We start from the raw sequence: 18,069 nt of genomic DNA on the forward strand, positions 1-18,069 counted from the left end.
TCAGGAGGCAGTAAGCAGGAATACCGGGGGATTTGGGGAAAGTTACTGGAAGTTACTGAAACCCCCAACTCTATACTATTAACCCTGTGTGTTCTATACTATTAACCCTGTGTGTTCTATTCTATTAACCCTGTGTGTTCTATACTATTAACCCTGTGAGTTCTATTCTATTAACCCTGTGTGTTCTATACTATTAACCCTGTGTGTTCTATACTATTAACCCTGTGTGTTCTATACTATTAACCCTGTGTGTTCTATACTATTAACCCTGTGTGTTCTATACTATTAACCCTGTGTGTTCTATACTATTAACCCTGTGTGTTCTATACTATTAACACTGTGTGTTCTATTCTATTAACCCTGTGTGTTCTATACTATTAACCCTGTGTGTTCTATACTATTAACCCTGTGTGTTCTATACTATTAACCCTGTGTGTTCTATACTATTAACCCTGTGTGTTCTATACTATTAACCCTGTGTGTTCTATACTATTAACCCTGTGTGTTCTATACTATTAACACTGTGTGTTCTATTCTATTAACCCTGTGTGTTCTATACTATTAACCCTGTGTGTTCTATACTATTAACCCTGTGTGTTCTATTCTATTAACCCTGTGTGTTCTATACTATTAACCCTGTGTGTTCTATACTATTAACCCTGTGTGTTCTATTCTATTAACCCTGTGTGTTCTATACTATTAACCCTGTGTGTTCTATACTATTAACCCTGTGTGTTCTATTCTATTAACCCTGTGTGTTCTATTCTATTAACCCTGTGTGTTCTATACTATTAACCCTGTGTGTTCTATACTATTAACCCTGTGTGTTCTATACTATTAACCCTGTGTGTTCTATACTATTAACCCTGTGTGTTCTATACTATTAACCCTGTGTGTTCTATACTATTAACCCTGTGTGTTCTATACTATTAACCCTGTGTGTTCTATACTATTAACCCTGTGTGTTCTATACTATTAACCCTGTGTGTTCTATACTATTAACCCTGTGTGTTCTATACTATTAACCCTGTGTGTTCTATACTATTAACCCTGTGTGTTCTATACTATTAACCCTGTGTGTTCTATTCTATTAACCCTGTGTGTTCTCTTCTATTAACCCCGTGTGTTCTCTTCTAGTAACCCCGTGTGTTCTCTTCTAGTAACCCCGTGTGTTCTCTTCTAGTAACCCCGTGTGTTCTCTTCTAGTAACCCCGTGTGTTCTATTCTAGTAACCCCGTGTGTTCTCTTCTAGTAACCCCGTGTGTTCTCTTCTAGTAACCCGGTGTGTTCTATTCTAGTAACCCCGTGTGTTCTCTTCTAGTAACCCCGGGTGTTCTCTTCTAGTAACCCCGTGTGTTCTCTTCTATTAACCCCGTGTGTTCTCTTCTAGTAACCCCGTGTGTTCTCTTCTAGTAACCCTGTGTGTTCTCTTCTAGTAACCCCGTGTGTTCTCTTCTAGTAACCCTGTGTGTTCTCTTCTATTAAACCTGTGTGTTCTATTCTAGTAACCCTGTGTGTTCTCTTCTAGTAACCCTGTGTGTTCTCTTCTAGTAACCCTGTGTGTTCTCTTCTATTAAACCTGTGTGTTCTATTCTATTAAACCTGTGTGTTCTCTTCTAGTAACCCTGTGTGTTCTCTTCTATTAAACCTGTGTGTTCTATTCTATTAACCCTGTGTGTTCTCTTCTAGTAACCCTGTGTGTTCTCTTCTATTAAACCTGTGTGTTCTCTTCTATTAAACCTGTGTGTTCTCTTCTATTAAACCTGTGTGTTCTCTTCTAGTAACCCTGTGTGTTCTCTTCTATTAAACCTGTGTGTTCTATTCTATTAAACCTGTGTGTTCTCTTCTAGTAACCCTGTGTGTTCTCTTCTATTAAACCTGTGTGTTCTATTCTATTAAACCTGTGTGTTCCATCCTCCATGTTTTCAGATCTGATCTCCCACCTGCTGGACCCAGTAGTTGACCCGTGGTCAGACAGAGAGAGAAAGACCATGTATGAACAGATCACTGTTCCTGAGTCCTACAGCGGTCCTCACCTCACCTTCCCCCTCACCGTCTCTCACACCAACGCCCTGCTCTCTGCATTCAAAGAACAACAGGTACCGTACCATTCAATTCAAACTTTATTTCCCCCACTGTGTGCTGCAGGACCAGTATTCTTAAAGCTGGTCTAGGATCAACTTCACTGTGTCCATATAATCATACTCATTATGATCTAAAAGGCACAAACTGATCCTAGATCAGGACTGCTTTCTGAATATGTGCCCAGGGAGTACAGGAGCTGTTGTGGCCAGTATGACAGCTTAATGAATAATAACAGATCAATAACCTATAGTCCTACCTGCTGGTTCCTCTTCTTTCAGCCTCTCCATGGCAGATACATGCTGCAGTTGTTACACCAGACTAAGAAGCTCCTGAAACAGATGCCAAACGTCATTCACCTGTCCACACCCTACGCCAAGGAGATCACAATATGTGGTAGGTTGTTGATACATTTTTACTGTTTCCATTGATATAGAGCTTTTCCAGATGATCAAAGCACTTTACACTGTATGAAGGAAACTAATCCACCACCCCAATATTGTGTTCAGTACTGCTAACTATGTTGTCCAATATTGTGTTCAGTACTGCTAACTATGTTGTCCAATATTGTGTTCAGTACTGCTAACTATGTTGTCCAATATTGTGTTCAGTACTGCTAACTATGTTGTCCAATATTGTGTTCAGTACTGCTAACTATGTTGTCCAATATTGTGTTCAGTACTGCTAACTATGTTGTCCAATATTGTGTTCAGTACTGCTAACTATGTTGTCCAATATTGTGTTCAGTACTGCTAACTATGTTGTTCAGTACTGCTAACTATGTTGTCCAATATTGTGTTCAGTACTGCTAACTATGTTGTCCAATATTGTGTTCAGTACTGCTAACTATGTTGTCCAATATTGTGTTCAGTACTGCTAACTATGTTGTCCAATATTGTGTTCACAACTGCTAACTATGTTGTCCAATATTGTGTTCAGTACTGCTAACTATGTTGTCCAATATTGTGTTCAGTACTGCTAACTATGTTGTCCAATATTGTGTTCAGTACTGCTAACTATGTTGTCCAATATTGTGTTCAGTACTGCTAACTATGTTGTCCAATATTGTGTTCAGTACTGCTAACTATGTTGTCCAATATTGTGTTCAGTACTGCTAACTATGTTGTCCAATATTGTGTTCAGTACTGCTAACTATGTTGTCCAATATTGTGTTCAGTACTGCTAACTATGTTGTCCAATATTGTGTTCAGTACTGCTAACTATGTTGTCCAATATTGTGTTCAGTACTGCTAACTATGTTGTTCAGTACTGCTAACTATGTTGTCCAATATTGTGTTCAGTACTGCTAACTATGTTGTCCAATATTGTGTTCAGTACTGCTAACTATGTTGTCCAATATTGTGTTCAACTGCTAACTATGTTGTCCAATATTGTGTTCAGTACTGCTAACTATGTTGTCCAATATTGTGTTCAGTACTGCTAACTATGTTGTCCAATATTGTGTTCAGTACTGCTAACTATGTTGTCCAATATTGTGTTCAGTACTGCTAACTATGTTGTCCAATATTGTGTTCAGTACTGCTAACTATGTTGTCCAATATTGTGTTCAGTACTGCTAACTATGTTGTCCAATATTGTGTTCAGTACTGCTAACTATGTTGTCCAATATTGTGTTCAGTACTGCTAACTATGTTGTCCAATATTGTGTTCAGTACTGCTAACTATGTTGTCCAATATTGTGTTCAGTACTGCTAACTATGTTGTCCAATATTGTGTTCAGTACTGCTAACTATGTTGTCCAATATTGTGTTCAGTACTGCTAACTATGTTGTCCAATATTGTGTTCAGTACTGCTAACTATGTTGTCCAATATTGTGTTCAGTACTGCTAACTATGTTGTCCAATATTGTGTTCAGTACTGCTAACTATGTTGTCCAATATTGTGTTCAGTACTGCTAACTATGTTGTCCAATATTGTGTTCAGTACTGCTAACTATGTTGTCCAATATTGTGTTCAGTACTGCTAACTATGTTGTCCAATATTGTGTTCAGTACTGCTAACTATGTTGTCCAATATTGTGTTCAGTACTGCTAACTATGTTGTTCAGTACTGCTAACTATGTTGTCCAATATTGTGTTCAGTACTGCTAACTATGTTGTTCAGTACTGCTAACTATGTTGTCCAATATTGTGTTCAGTACTGATAACTATGTTGTTCAGTACTGATAACTATGTTGTCCAATATTGTGTTCAGTACTGATAACTATGTTGTCCAATATTGTGTTCAGTACTGCTAACTATGTTGTCCAATATTGTGTTCAGTACTGCTAACTATGTTGTCCAATATTGTGTTCAGTACTGCTAACTATGTTGTCCAATATTGTGTTCAGTACTGCTAACTATGTTGTCCAATATTGTGTTCAGTACTGCTAACTATGTTGTCCAATATTGTGTTCAGTACTGCTAACTATGTTGTCCAATATTGTGTTCAGTACTGCTAACTATGTTGTCCAATATTGTGTTCAGTACTGCTAACTATGTTGTCCAATATTGTGTTCAGTACTGCTAACTATGTTGTCCAATATTGTGTTCAGTACTGCTAACTATGTTGTCCAATATTGTGTTCAGTACTGCTAACTATGTTGTTCAGTACTGCTAACTATGTTGTCCAATATTGTGTTCAGTACTGCTAACTATGTTGTTCAGTACTGCTAACTATGTTGTCCAATATTGTGTTCAGTACTGCTAACTATGTTGTTCAGTACTGATAACTATGTTGTTCAGTACTGATAACTATGTTGTCCAATATTGTGTTCAGTACTGCTAACTATGTTGTCCAATATTGTGTTCAGTACTGCTAACTATGTTGTCCAATATTGTGTTCAGTACTGCTAACTATGTTGTCCAATATTGTGTTCAGTACTGCTAAATATGTTGTCCAATATTGTGTTCAGTACTGCTAAATATGTTGTCCAATATTGTGTTCAGTACTGCTAACTATGTTGTCCAATATTGTGTTCAGTACTGCTAACTATGTTGTCCAATATTGTGTTCAGTACTGCTAACTATGTTGTCCAATATTGTGTTCAGTACTGCTAACTATGTTGTCCAATATTGTGTTCAGTACTGCTAACTATGTTGTCCAATATTGTGTTCAGTACTGCTAACTATGTTGTTCAGTACTGCTAACTATGTTGTCCAATATTGTGTTCAGTACTGCTAACTATGTTGTTCAGTACTGCTAACTATGTTGTCCAATATTGTGTTCAGTACTGCTAACTATGTTGTTCAGTACTGCTAACTATGTTGTCCAATATTGTGTTCACTACTGCTAACTATGTTGTTCAGTACTGCTAACTATGTTGTCCAATATTGTGTTCAGTACTGCTAACTATGTTGTCCAATATTGTGTTCAGTACTGCTAACTATGTTGTCCAATATTGTGTTCAGTACTGCTAACTATGTATGTACTGTCTTGTACTTGGTTAATTTCATCTGAAGGCCTAGCTTTTTGGGGAGAGACGTGAGTATCCAGATGTCAAGTTGACTATCTAGTACACGATAACACAAGGCTGACTGTCTAGTACACAATAACACAAGGCTGACTGTCTGTTACACGATAACACAAGGCTGACTGTCTAGTACACAATAACACAAGGCTGACTGTCTGTTACACAATAACACAGGCTGACTGTCTGTTACACAATAACACAGGCTGACTGTCTGGTACACAATAACACAAGGCTGACTGTCTGGTACACAATAACACAGGCTGACTGTCTGTTACACAATAACACAGGCTGACTGTCTGGTACACAATAACACAAGGCTGACTGTCTAGTACACAATAACACAAGGCTGACTGTCGAGGACACAATAACACAAGGCTGACTGTCTGGTACACAATAACACAAGGCTGACTGTCTAGGACACAATAACACAAGGCTGACTGTCTGTTACACAATAACACAAGGCTGACTGTCTGGTACACAATAACACAAGGCTGACTGTCTGGTACACAATAACACAGGCTGACTGTCTGTTACACAATAACACAGGCTGACTGTCTGGTACACAATAACACAAGGCTGACTGTCTGGTACACAATAACACAAGGCTGACTGTCTGGTACACAATAACACAGGCTGACTGTCTGGTACACAATAACACAGGCTGACTGTCTGGTACACAATAACACAAGGCTGACTGTCTAGTACACAATAACACAAGGCTGACTGTCGAGGACACAATAACACAAGGCTGACTGTCTGGTACACAATAACACAAGGCTGACTGTCTGTTACACAATAACACAAGGCTGACTGTCTGGTACACAATAACACAAGGCTGACTGTCTGGTACACAATAACACAGGCTGACTGTCTGTTACACAATAACACAGGCTGACTGTCTAGGACACAATAACACAAGGCTGACTGTCTGGTACACAATAACACAAGGCTGAATGTCTGTTACACAATAACACAAGGCTGACTGTCTAGGACACAATAACACAGGCTGACTGTCTAGTACACAATAACACAAGGCTGACTGTCTGGTACACAATAACACAAGGCTGACTGTCTGGTACACAATAACACAAGGCTGACTGTCTGGTACACAATAACACAGGCTGATTGTCTGGTACACAATAACACAGGCTGACTGTCTGGTACACAATAACACAAGGCTGACTGTCTAGTACACAATAACACAAGGCTGACTGTCGAGGACACAATAACACAAGGCTGAATGTCGAGGACACAATAACACAAGGCTGACTGTCTAGGACACAATAACACAAAGCTGACTGTCGTGGACACAATAACACAAGGCTGAATGTCTAGGACACAATAACACAAGGCTGACTGTCTGGTACACAATAACACAAGGCTGACTGTCGAGGACACAATAACACAAGGCTGACTGTCTAGTACACAATAACACAAGGCTGACTGTCTAGGACACAATAACACAAGGCTGACTGTCTAGTACACCATAACACAAGGCTGACTGTCTGGTACACAATAACACAAGGCTGACTGTCTAGGACACAATAACACAAGGCTGACTGTCTAGTACACCATAACACAAGGCTGACTGTCTGGTACACAATAACACAAGGCTGACTGTCTAGTACACAATAACACAAGGCTGACTGTCTAGGACACATTAACACAAGGCTGACTGTCTAGGACACAATAACACAAGGCTGACTGTCTAGGACACAATAACACAAGGCTGACTGTCTAGGACACAATAACACAAGGCTGACTGTCTAGTACACAATAACACAGGCTGACTATCTAGTACACAATTACACAAGGCTGACTGTCTAGTACACAATAACACAAGGCTGACTGTCTAGGACACAATAACACAAGGCTGACTGTCTAGGACACAATAACACAAGGCTGACTGTCTAGTACACAATAACACAAGGCTGACTATCTAGTACACAATAACACAAGGCTGACTGTCTAGTACACAATAACACAAGGCTGACTGTCTGGGACACAATAACACAAGGCTGACTGTCTAGTACACAATAACACAGGCTGACTATCTAGTACACAATAACACAAGGCTGACTGTCTAGGACACAATAACACAAGGCTGACTGTCTAGTACACAATAACACAGGCTGACTATCTAGTACACAATAACACAAGGCTGACTGTCTGGTACACAATAACACAAGGCTGACTGTCTAGTACACAATAACACAGGCTGACTATCTAGTACACAATAACACAAGGCTGACTGTCTAGTACACAATAACACAAGGCTGACTGTCTGGTACACAATAACACAAGGCTGACTGTCTGTTACACAATAACACAGGCTGACTGTCTAGGACACAATAACACAGGCTGACTGTCTAGGACACAATAACACAGGCTGACTGTCTAGTACACAATAATACAAGGCTGACTGTCTAGGACACAATAACACAAGGCTGACTGTCTAGTACACCATAACACAAGGCTGACTGTCTGGTACACAATAACACAAGGCTGACTGTCTAGGACACAATAACACAAGGCTGACTGTCTAGTACACAATAACACAAGGCTGACTGTCTAGTACACAATAATACAAGGCTGACTGTCTAGGACACAATAACACAAGGCTGACTGTCTAGGACACAATAACACAAGGCTGACTGTCGAGGACACAATAACACAAGGCTGACTGTCTAGTACACAATAACACAAGGCTGACTGTCTGGTACACAATAACACAAGGCTGACTGTCTAGTACACAATAACACAGGCTGACTATCTAGTACACAATAACACAAGGCTGACTGTCTAGTACACAATAACACAAGGCTGACTGTCTGGTACACAATAACACAAGGCTGACTGTCTAGTACACAATAACACAGGCTGACTATCTAGTACACAATAACACAGGCTGACTGTCTAGTACACAATAACACAAGGCTGACTGTCTAGTACACAATAACACAAGGCTGACTGTCTGTTACACAATAACACAGGCTGACTGTCTAGTACACGATAACACAAGGCTGACTGTCTAGTACACAATAACACAAGGCTGACTGTCTGTTACACAATAACACAAGGCTGACTGTCTGTTACACAATAACACAAGGCTGACTGTCTGTTACACAATAACACAGGCTGACTGTCTAGGACACAATAACACAAGGCTGACTGTCTGTTACACAATAACACAAGGCTGACTGTCTGTTACACAATAACACAAGGCTGACTGTCTGTTACACAATAACACAAGGCTGACTGTCTGTTACACAATAACACAGGCTGACTGTCTAGGACACAATAACACAAGGCTGACTGTCTGGTACACAATAACACAGGCTGACTGTCTAGGACACAATAACACAAGGCTGACTGTCTGGTACACAATAACACAAGGCTGACTGTCTGGTACACAATAACACAAGGCTGACTGTCTGTTACACAATAACACAAGCTGACTGTCTGGTACACAATAACACAAGGCTGACTGTCTGTTACACAATAACACAAGGCTGACTGTCTAGTACACAATAACACAAGGCTGACTGTCTAGTACACAATAACACAGGCTGACTATCTAGTACACAATAACACAAGGCTGACTGTCTAGTACACAATAACACAAGGCTGAATGTCGAGGACACAATAACACAAGGCTGACTGTCTAGGACACAATAACACAAAGCTGACTGTCGAGGACACAATAACACAAGGCTGAATGTCTAGGACACAATAACACAAGGCTGACTGTCTGGTACACAATAACACAAGGCTGACTGTCTAGTACACAATAACACAAGGCTGACTGTCTAGGACACAATAACACAAGGCTGACTGTCTAGTACACCATAACACAAGGCTGACTGTCTGGTACACAATAACACAAGGCTGACTGTCTGGTACACAATAACACAAGGCTGACTGTCTGGTACACAATAACACAGGCTGACTGTCTGGTACACAATAACACAGGCTGACTGTCTGGTACACAATAACACAAGGCTGACTGTCTAGTACACAATAACACAAGGCTGACTGTCGAGGACACAATAACACAAGGCTGACTGTCTGGTACACAATAACACAAGGCTGACTGTCTGTTACACAATAACACAAGGCTGACTGTCTGGTACACAATAACACAAGGCTGACTGTCTGGTACACAATAACACAGGCTGACTGTCTGTTACACAATAACACAGGCTGACTGTCTAGGACACAACAACACAAGGCTGACTGTCTGGTACACAATAACACAAGGCTGAATGTCTGTTACACAATAACACAAGGCTGACTGTCTAGGACACAATAACACAGGCTGACTGTCTAGTACACAATAACACAAGGCTGACTGTCTGGTACACAATAACACAAGGCTGACTGTCTGGTACACAATAACACAAGGCTGACTGTCTGGTACACAATAACACAGGCTGACTGTCTGGTACACAATAACACAGGCTGACTGTCTGGTACACAATAACACAAGGCTGACTGTCTAGTACACAATAACACAAGGCTGACTGTCGAGGACACAATAACACAAGGCTGACTGTCTGGTACACAATAACACAAGGCTGACTGTCTAGGACACAATAACACAAGGCTGACTGTCTGGTAGACAATAACACAAGGCTGAATGTCTGTTACACAATAACACAAGGCTGACTGTCTAGGACACAATAACACAGGCTGACTGTCTAGTACACAATAACACAAGGCTGACTGTCTGGTACACAATAACACAAGGCTGACTGTCTAGTACACAATAACACAAGGCTGACTGTCTAGTACACAATAACACAAGGCTGACTGTCTAGTACACAATAACACAAGGCTGACTGTCTAGTACACAATAACACAGGCTGACTATCTAGTACACAATAACACAAGGCTGACTGTCTAGTACACAATAACACAAGGCTGAATGTCGAGGACACAATAACACAAGGCTGACTGTCTAGGATACAATAACACAAAGCTGACTGTCGAGGACACAATAACACAAGGCTGAATGTCTAGGACACAATAACACAAGGCTGACTGTCTGGTACACAATAACACAAGGCTGACTGTCGAGGACACAATAACACAAGGCTGACTGTCTAGTACACAATAACACAAGGCTGACTGTCTAGGACACAATAACACAAGGCTGACTGTCTGGTACACAATAACACAAGGCTGACTGTCTAGGACACAATAACACAAGGCTGACTGTCTAGTACACCATAACACAAGGCTGACTGTCTGGTACACAATAACACAAGGCTGACTGTCTAGGACACAATAACACAAGGCTGACTGTCTAGTACACAATAACACAAGGCTGACTGTCTAGGACACAATAACACAAGGCTGACTGTCTAGGACACAATAACACAGGCTGACTGTCTAGGACACAATAACACAAGGCTGACTGTCGAGGACACAATAACACAAGGCTGACTGTCTAGTACACAATAACACAAGGCTGACTGTCTAGGACACAATAACACAAGGCTGACTGTCTAGGACACAATAACACAAGGCTGACTGTCTAGGACACAATAACACAAGGCTGACTGTCTAGGACACAATAACACAAGGCTGACTGTCTAGTACACAATAACACAGGCTGACTATCTAGTACACAATTACACAAGGCTGACTGTCTAGTACACAATAACACAAGGCTGACTGTCTAGGACACAATAACACAAGGCTGACTGTCTAGGACACAATAACACAAGGCTGACTGTCTAGTACACAATAACACAAGGCTGACTATCTAGTACACAATAACACAAGGCTGACTGTCTAGTACACAATAACACAAGGCTGACTGTCTGGGACACAATAACACAAGGCTGACTGTCTAGTACACAATAACACAGGCTGACTATCTAGTACACAATAACACAAGGCTGACTGTCTAGGACACAATAACACAAGGCTGACTGTCTAGTACACAATAACACAGGCTGACTATCTAGTACACAATAACACAAGGCTGACTGTCTGGTACACAATAACACAAGGCTGACTGTCTAGTACACAATAACACAGGCTGACTATCTAGTACACAATAACACAAGGCTGACTGTCTAGTACACAATAACACAAGGCTGACTGTCTGGTACACAATAACACAAGGCTGACTGTCTGTTACACAATAACACAGGCTGACTGTCTAGGACACAATGACACAGGCTGACTGTCTAGGACACAATAACACAGGCTGACTGTCTAGTACACAATAATACAAGGCTGACTGTCTAGGACACAATAACACAAGGCTGACTGTCTAGTACACCATAACACAAGGCTGACTGTCTGGTACACAATAACACAAGGCTGACTGTCTAGGACACAATAACACAAGGCTGACTGTCTAGTACACAATAACACAAGGCTGACTGTCTAGTACACAATAATACAAGGCTGACTGTCTAGGACACAATAACACAAGGCTGACTGTCTAGGACACAATAACACAAGGCTGACTGTATAGGACACAATAACACAAGGCTGACTGTCGAGGACACAATAACACAAGGCTGACTGTCTAGGCTGACTGTCTGTACACAATAACACAGGCTGACTGTCTAGTACACAATAACACAAGGCTGACTGTCTAGTACACAATAACACAAGGCTGACTGTCTAGTACACAATAACACAAGGCTGACTGTCTAGTACACAATAACACAAGGCTGACTGTCTAGTACACAATAACACAAGGCTGACTGTCTAGTACACAATAACACAAGGCTGACTGTCTAGTACACAATAACACAAGGCTGACTGTCTGTTACACAATAACACAAGGCTGACTGTCTGTTACACAATAACACAAGGCTGACTGTCTGTACACAATAACACAAGGCTGACTGTCTAGTACACAATAACACAAGGCTGACTGTCTACTGGTTACACAATAACACAGGCTGACTGTCTGGTACACAATAACACAAGGCTGACTGTCTAGTACACAATAACACAAGGCTGACTGTCTAGACACAATAACACAAGGCTGACTGTCTAGTTACACAATAACACAAGGCTGACTGTCTAGTTACACAATAACACAAGGCTGACTGTCTAGTACACAATAACACAAGGCTGACTGTCTAGTAACACAAGGCTGACTGTCTAGGACACAATAACACAAGGCTGACTGTCTAGTACACAATAACACAAGGCTGACTGTCTAGTACACAATAACACAAGGCTGACTGTCTGGTACACAATAACACAAGGCTGACTGTCTAGTACACAATAACACAGGCTGACTGTCTAACACAAGGCTGACTGTCTGTACACAATAACACAAGGCTGACTGTCTAGTACACAATAACACAAGGCTGACTGTCTAGGTACACAATAACACAAGGCTGGTACACAATAACACAAGGCTGACTGTCTGTTACACAATAACACAAGGCTGACTGTCTGTTACACAATAACACAGGCTGACTGTCTGTCTAGTACACAATAACACAAGGCTGACTGTCTGAGGTACACAATAACACAAGGCTGACTGTCTGTTACACAATAACACAAGGCTGACTGTCTGTACACAATAACACAAGGCCGACTGTCTGTTACACAATAACACAAGGCTGACTGTCTGGTACACAATAACACAAGGCTGACTGTCTGGTACACAATAACACAAGGCTGACTGTCTGTTACACAATAACACAAGGCTGACTGTCTAGGACACAATAACACAAGGCTGACTGTCTGTTACACAATAACACAAGGCTGACTGTCTGTTACACAATAACACAAGGCTGACTGTCTGTTACACAATAACACAAGGCTGACTGTCTGGTACACAATAACACAAGGCTGACTGTCTGTTACACAATAACACAAGGCTGACTGTCTGGTACACAATAACACAAGGCTGACTGTCTGTTACACAATAACACAAGGCTGACTGTCTAGTACACAATAACACAAGGCTGACTGTCTAGTACACAATAACACAAGGCTGACTGTCTAGTACACAATAACACAAGGCTGACTGTCTAGTACACAATAACACAAGGCTGACTGTCGAGGACACAATAACACAAGGCTGACTGTCTAGGACACAATAACACAAGGCTGACTGTCGAGGACACAATAACACAAGGCTGACTGTCTGGACACAATAACACAAAGCTGACTGAATGTCTAGGACACAATAACACAAGGCTGACTGTCTGGTACACAATAACACAAGGCTGACTGTCTAGTACACAATAACACAAGGCTGACTGTCTAGGACACAATAACACAAGGCTGACTGTCTAGTACACCATAACACAAGGCTGACTGTCTGGTACACAATAACACAAGGCTGACTGTCTAGGACACAATAACACAAGGCTGACTGTCTAGTACACCATAACACAAGGCTGACTGTCTGGTACACAATAACACAAGGCTGACTGTCTAGGACACAATAACACAAGGCTGACTGTCTAGTACACAATAACACAAGGCTGACTGTCTAGGACACAATAACACAAGGCTGACTGTCTAGGACACAATAACACAGGCTGACTGTCTAGGACACAATAACACAAGGCTGACTGTCGAGGACACAATAACACAAGGCTGACTGTCTAGTACACAATAACACAAGGCTGACTGTCTAGGACACAATAACACAAGGCTGACTGTCTAGGACACAATAACACAAGGCTGACTGTCTAGGACACAATAACACAAGGCTGACTGTCTAGGACACAATAACACAAGGCTGACTGTCTAGTACACAATAACACAGGCTGACTATCTAGTACACAATTACACAAGGCTGACTGTCTAGTACACAATAACACAAGGCTGACTGTCTAGGACACAATAACACAAGGCTGACTGTCTAGGACACAATAACACAAGGCTGACTGTCTAGTACACAATAACACAGGCTGACTTTCTAGTACACAATAACACAAGGCTGACTGTCTAGTACACAATAACACAAGGCTGACTGTCTGGGACACAATAACACAAGGCTGACTGTCTAGTACACAATAACACAGGCTGACTATCTAGTACACAATAACACAAGGCTGACTGTCTAGTACACAATAACACAAGGCTGACTGTCTAGGACACAATAACACAAGGCTGACTGTCTAGTACACAATAACACAAGGCTGACTGTCTGGTACACAATAACACAAGGCTGACTGTCTAGTACACAATAACACAGGCTGACTATCTAGTACACAATAACACAAGGCTGACTGTCTAGTACACAATAACACAAGGCTGACTGTCTGGTACACAATAACACAAGGCTGACTGTCTGTTACACAATAACACAGGCTGACTGTCTAGGACACAATAACACAGGCTGACTGTCTAGGACACAATAACACAGGCTGACTGTCTAGTACACAATAATACAAGGCTGACTGTCTAGGACACAATAACACAAGGCTGACTGTCTAGTACACCATAACACAAGGCTGACTGTCTGGTACACAATAACACAAGGCTGACTGTCTAGGACACAATAACACAAGGCTGACTGTCTAGTACACAATAACACAAGGCTGACTGTCTAGTACACAATAATACAAGGCTGACTGTCTAGGACACAATAACACAAGGCTGACTGTCTAGGACACAATAACACAAGGCTGACTGTCGAGGACACAATAACACAAGGCTGACTGTCTAGTACACAATAACACAAGGCTGACTGTCTGGTACACAATAACACAAGGCTGACAAGGCTGACTGTCTAGTACACAATAACACAGGCTGACTGTACACAATAACACAGGCTGACTATCTAGTACACAATAACACAAGGCTGACTGTCTAGTACACAATAACACAAGGCTGACTGTCTGGTACACAATAACACAAGGCTGACTGTCTAGTACACAATAACACAGGCTGACTATCTAGTACACAATAACACAGGCTGACTGTCTAGTACACAATAACACAAGGCTGACTGTCTAGTACACAATAACACAAGGCTGACTGTCTGTTACACAATAACACAGGCTGACTGTCTAGTACACAATAACACAAGGCTGACTGTCTAGTACACAATAACACAAGGCTGACTGTCTGTTACACAATAACACAAGGCTGACTGTCTGTTACACAATAACACAAGGCTGACTGTCTGTTACACAATAACACAGGCTGACTGTCTAGGACACAATAACACAAGGCTGACTGTCTGTTACACAATAACACAAGGCTGACTGTCTGTTACACAATAACACAAGGCTGACTGTCTGTTACACAATAACACAAGGCTGACTGTCTGTTACACAATAACACAGGCTGACTGTCTAGGACACAATAACACAAGGCTGACTGTCTGGTACACAATAACACAGGCTGACTGTCTAGGACACAATAACACAAGGCTGACTGTCTGGTACACAATAACACAAGGCTGACTGTCTGGTACACAATAACACAAGGCTGACTGTCTGTTACACAATAACACAAGCTGACTGTCTGGGACACAATAACACAACACTGACTGTCTAGGACACAATAACACAAGGCTGACTGTCTGGTACACAATAACACAACACTGACTGTCTAGGACACAACAGCCCCTCAGCTCCCAAAATAGAGCTCTTTCTCCCGGTTGTTTATATACATAATGAAAAGACTTTGTTTCACCTCAATGGCCTCCTTCCCTGTAGTCAGAGTCGCATCTCATCAAACTCAAGAATCCTTGAGACTAATGTTAAACACACACACACAGAACATGAATGACTCATTTAATGTCAGAGAGCATGTTAAATAACTCTTGATTAACTCAGTTAACCAATTAACCCAGAGTCATGTTGGTTTCATATGCCATGGATGGTCAGATTTCTAGGAGGAAATGTGTCTACTACCTTTTTAAAATCTTCTAATGCTTGTCATTTTCTTCAGGAGATTTACATGGCCGTCTTGATGACTTGCTGCTCATATTCTACAAGGTTAGGCTCTTGACACGATACTGTACATGCCGTAGTATACCTGTGACACTACATGAAGAGAAACAATGGCCTAGTTTCTCCATAATAATGATTTCATCTCTTTCAGAACGGCCTCCCCTCGGCAGAGACGCCGTACGTTTTCAACGGAGACTTCGTGGACCGAGGGAAGAAGTCTGTGGAGGTCATCATCCTGCTGTTTGCCTACCAGCTCCTCTACCCAGACCACATGACCCTGAACAGAGGCAACCACGAGGACCACCTCATGAACCTCCGGTAGATACACACACACACACACACACACACACACACACACACACACACACACACACACAGACCACATGACCCTGAACAGAGGCAACCACGAGGACCACCTCATGAACCTCCGGTAGATACACACACACACACACACACACACACACACACACACACACACACACACACACACACACACACACACACACACACACACACACACACACACCACATGACCCTGAACAGAGGCAACCACGAGGACCACCTCATGAACCTCTGGTAGTTAGACACACAGACCACATGACCCTGAACAGAGGCAACCACATCATGAACCTCTGGTAGTTAGACACACAGACCACATGACCCTGAACAGAGGCAACCACATCATGAACCTCTGGTAGTTAGACACACAGACCACATGACCCTGAACAGAGGCAACCACCTCATGAACCTCTGGTAGTTAGACACAGAGACCACATGACCCTGAACAGAGGCAACCACGAGGACCACATCATGAACCTCTGGTAGTTAGACACACAGACCACATGACCCTGAACAGAGGCAACCACGAGGACCACCTCATGAACCTCTGGTAGTTAGACACACAGACCACATGACCCTGAACAGAGGCAACTACGAGGACCACATCATGAACCAGATAGAGAAACACGTTAGCATGTTCATTCTCATTGGTCCTCGACAAACCCCAGCTGTTTCACATATCTATTCAATTCTAGTACAAGCACACCTGTACAACGTTTCAGATACAAAATCCCAAAACTTTATTTCAGGTTTTTTTATTTACAAGACAACAAATGTTGCTTGGAACTGTCCTACACACAAGAACATGCATGACAAGCACAACATTGCAGTATATTAACGCTGCTCTGTTTTCTGTTTTTCAGATATGGATTCACTAAAGAAGTTATGCAGAAGTACAAGGTAAAGTCCCCTTCACTGTTCACCCCGGACCTATGTAGTTGTACTCACCGCCATCTAGTGGCAGCTTCTTGTCATGACCTCTCTCTCCTCTCTTCTCTCTCTCCTCTCTCTCTCCTGTCTCCTCTCCTCTCTCTCCTCTCTCCTCTCTCTTCTCTCTCCGCTCTCTCTCCTGTCTCCTCTCCTCTCCTCTCTCTCCTCTCTCCTCTCTCTTCTCTCTCTCCTCTCTCCTCTCTCTCCTCTCTCCTCTCTCCTGTCTCCTCTCCTCTCTCTCCTCTCTCCTCTCTCTTCTCTCTCTCCTCTCTCCTCTCTCTCCTCTCTCCTCTCTCCTCTCTCTCTCCTGTCTCCTCTCCTCTCTCTCCTCTCTCTTCTCT

General features: G+C 41.9%; 1 protein-coding gene across 1 annotated transcript in view; it reads left to right on the forward strand.

Annotated features, from left to right (window-relative positions):
- Window positions 1-18,069, forward strand: part of LOC127916637 (serine/threonine-protein phosphatase with EF-hands 1-like) — an 82,051-nt gene that overhangs the window by 6,748 nt on the left and 57,234 nt on the right. The window contains exons 7-11 of the mRNA XM_052498949.1: window positions 1,930-2,099; window positions 2,364-2,478; window positions 16,458-16,504; window positions 16,611-16,777; window positions 17,662-17,698. Coding sequence (XP_052354909.1) covers window positions 1,930-2,099; window positions 2,364-2,478; window positions 16,458-16,504; window positions 16,611-16,777; window positions 17,662-17,698 — 536 coding nt within the window. The remainder of the gene's footprint in view (window positions 1-1,929; window positions 2,100-2,363; window positions 2,479-16,457; window positions 16,505-16,610; window positions 16,778-17,661; window positions 17,699-18,069) is intronic.

This window comes from Oncorhynchus keta, chromosome 37 (assembly GCF_023373465.1).
Source record: "Oncorhynchus keta strain PuntledgeMale-10-30-2019 chromosome 37, Oket_V2, whole genome shotgun sequence".
NCBI classification, from domain to species: Eukaryota; Metazoa; Chordata; class Actinopteri; order Salmoniformes; family Salmonidae; genus Oncorhynchus; species Oncorhynchus keta.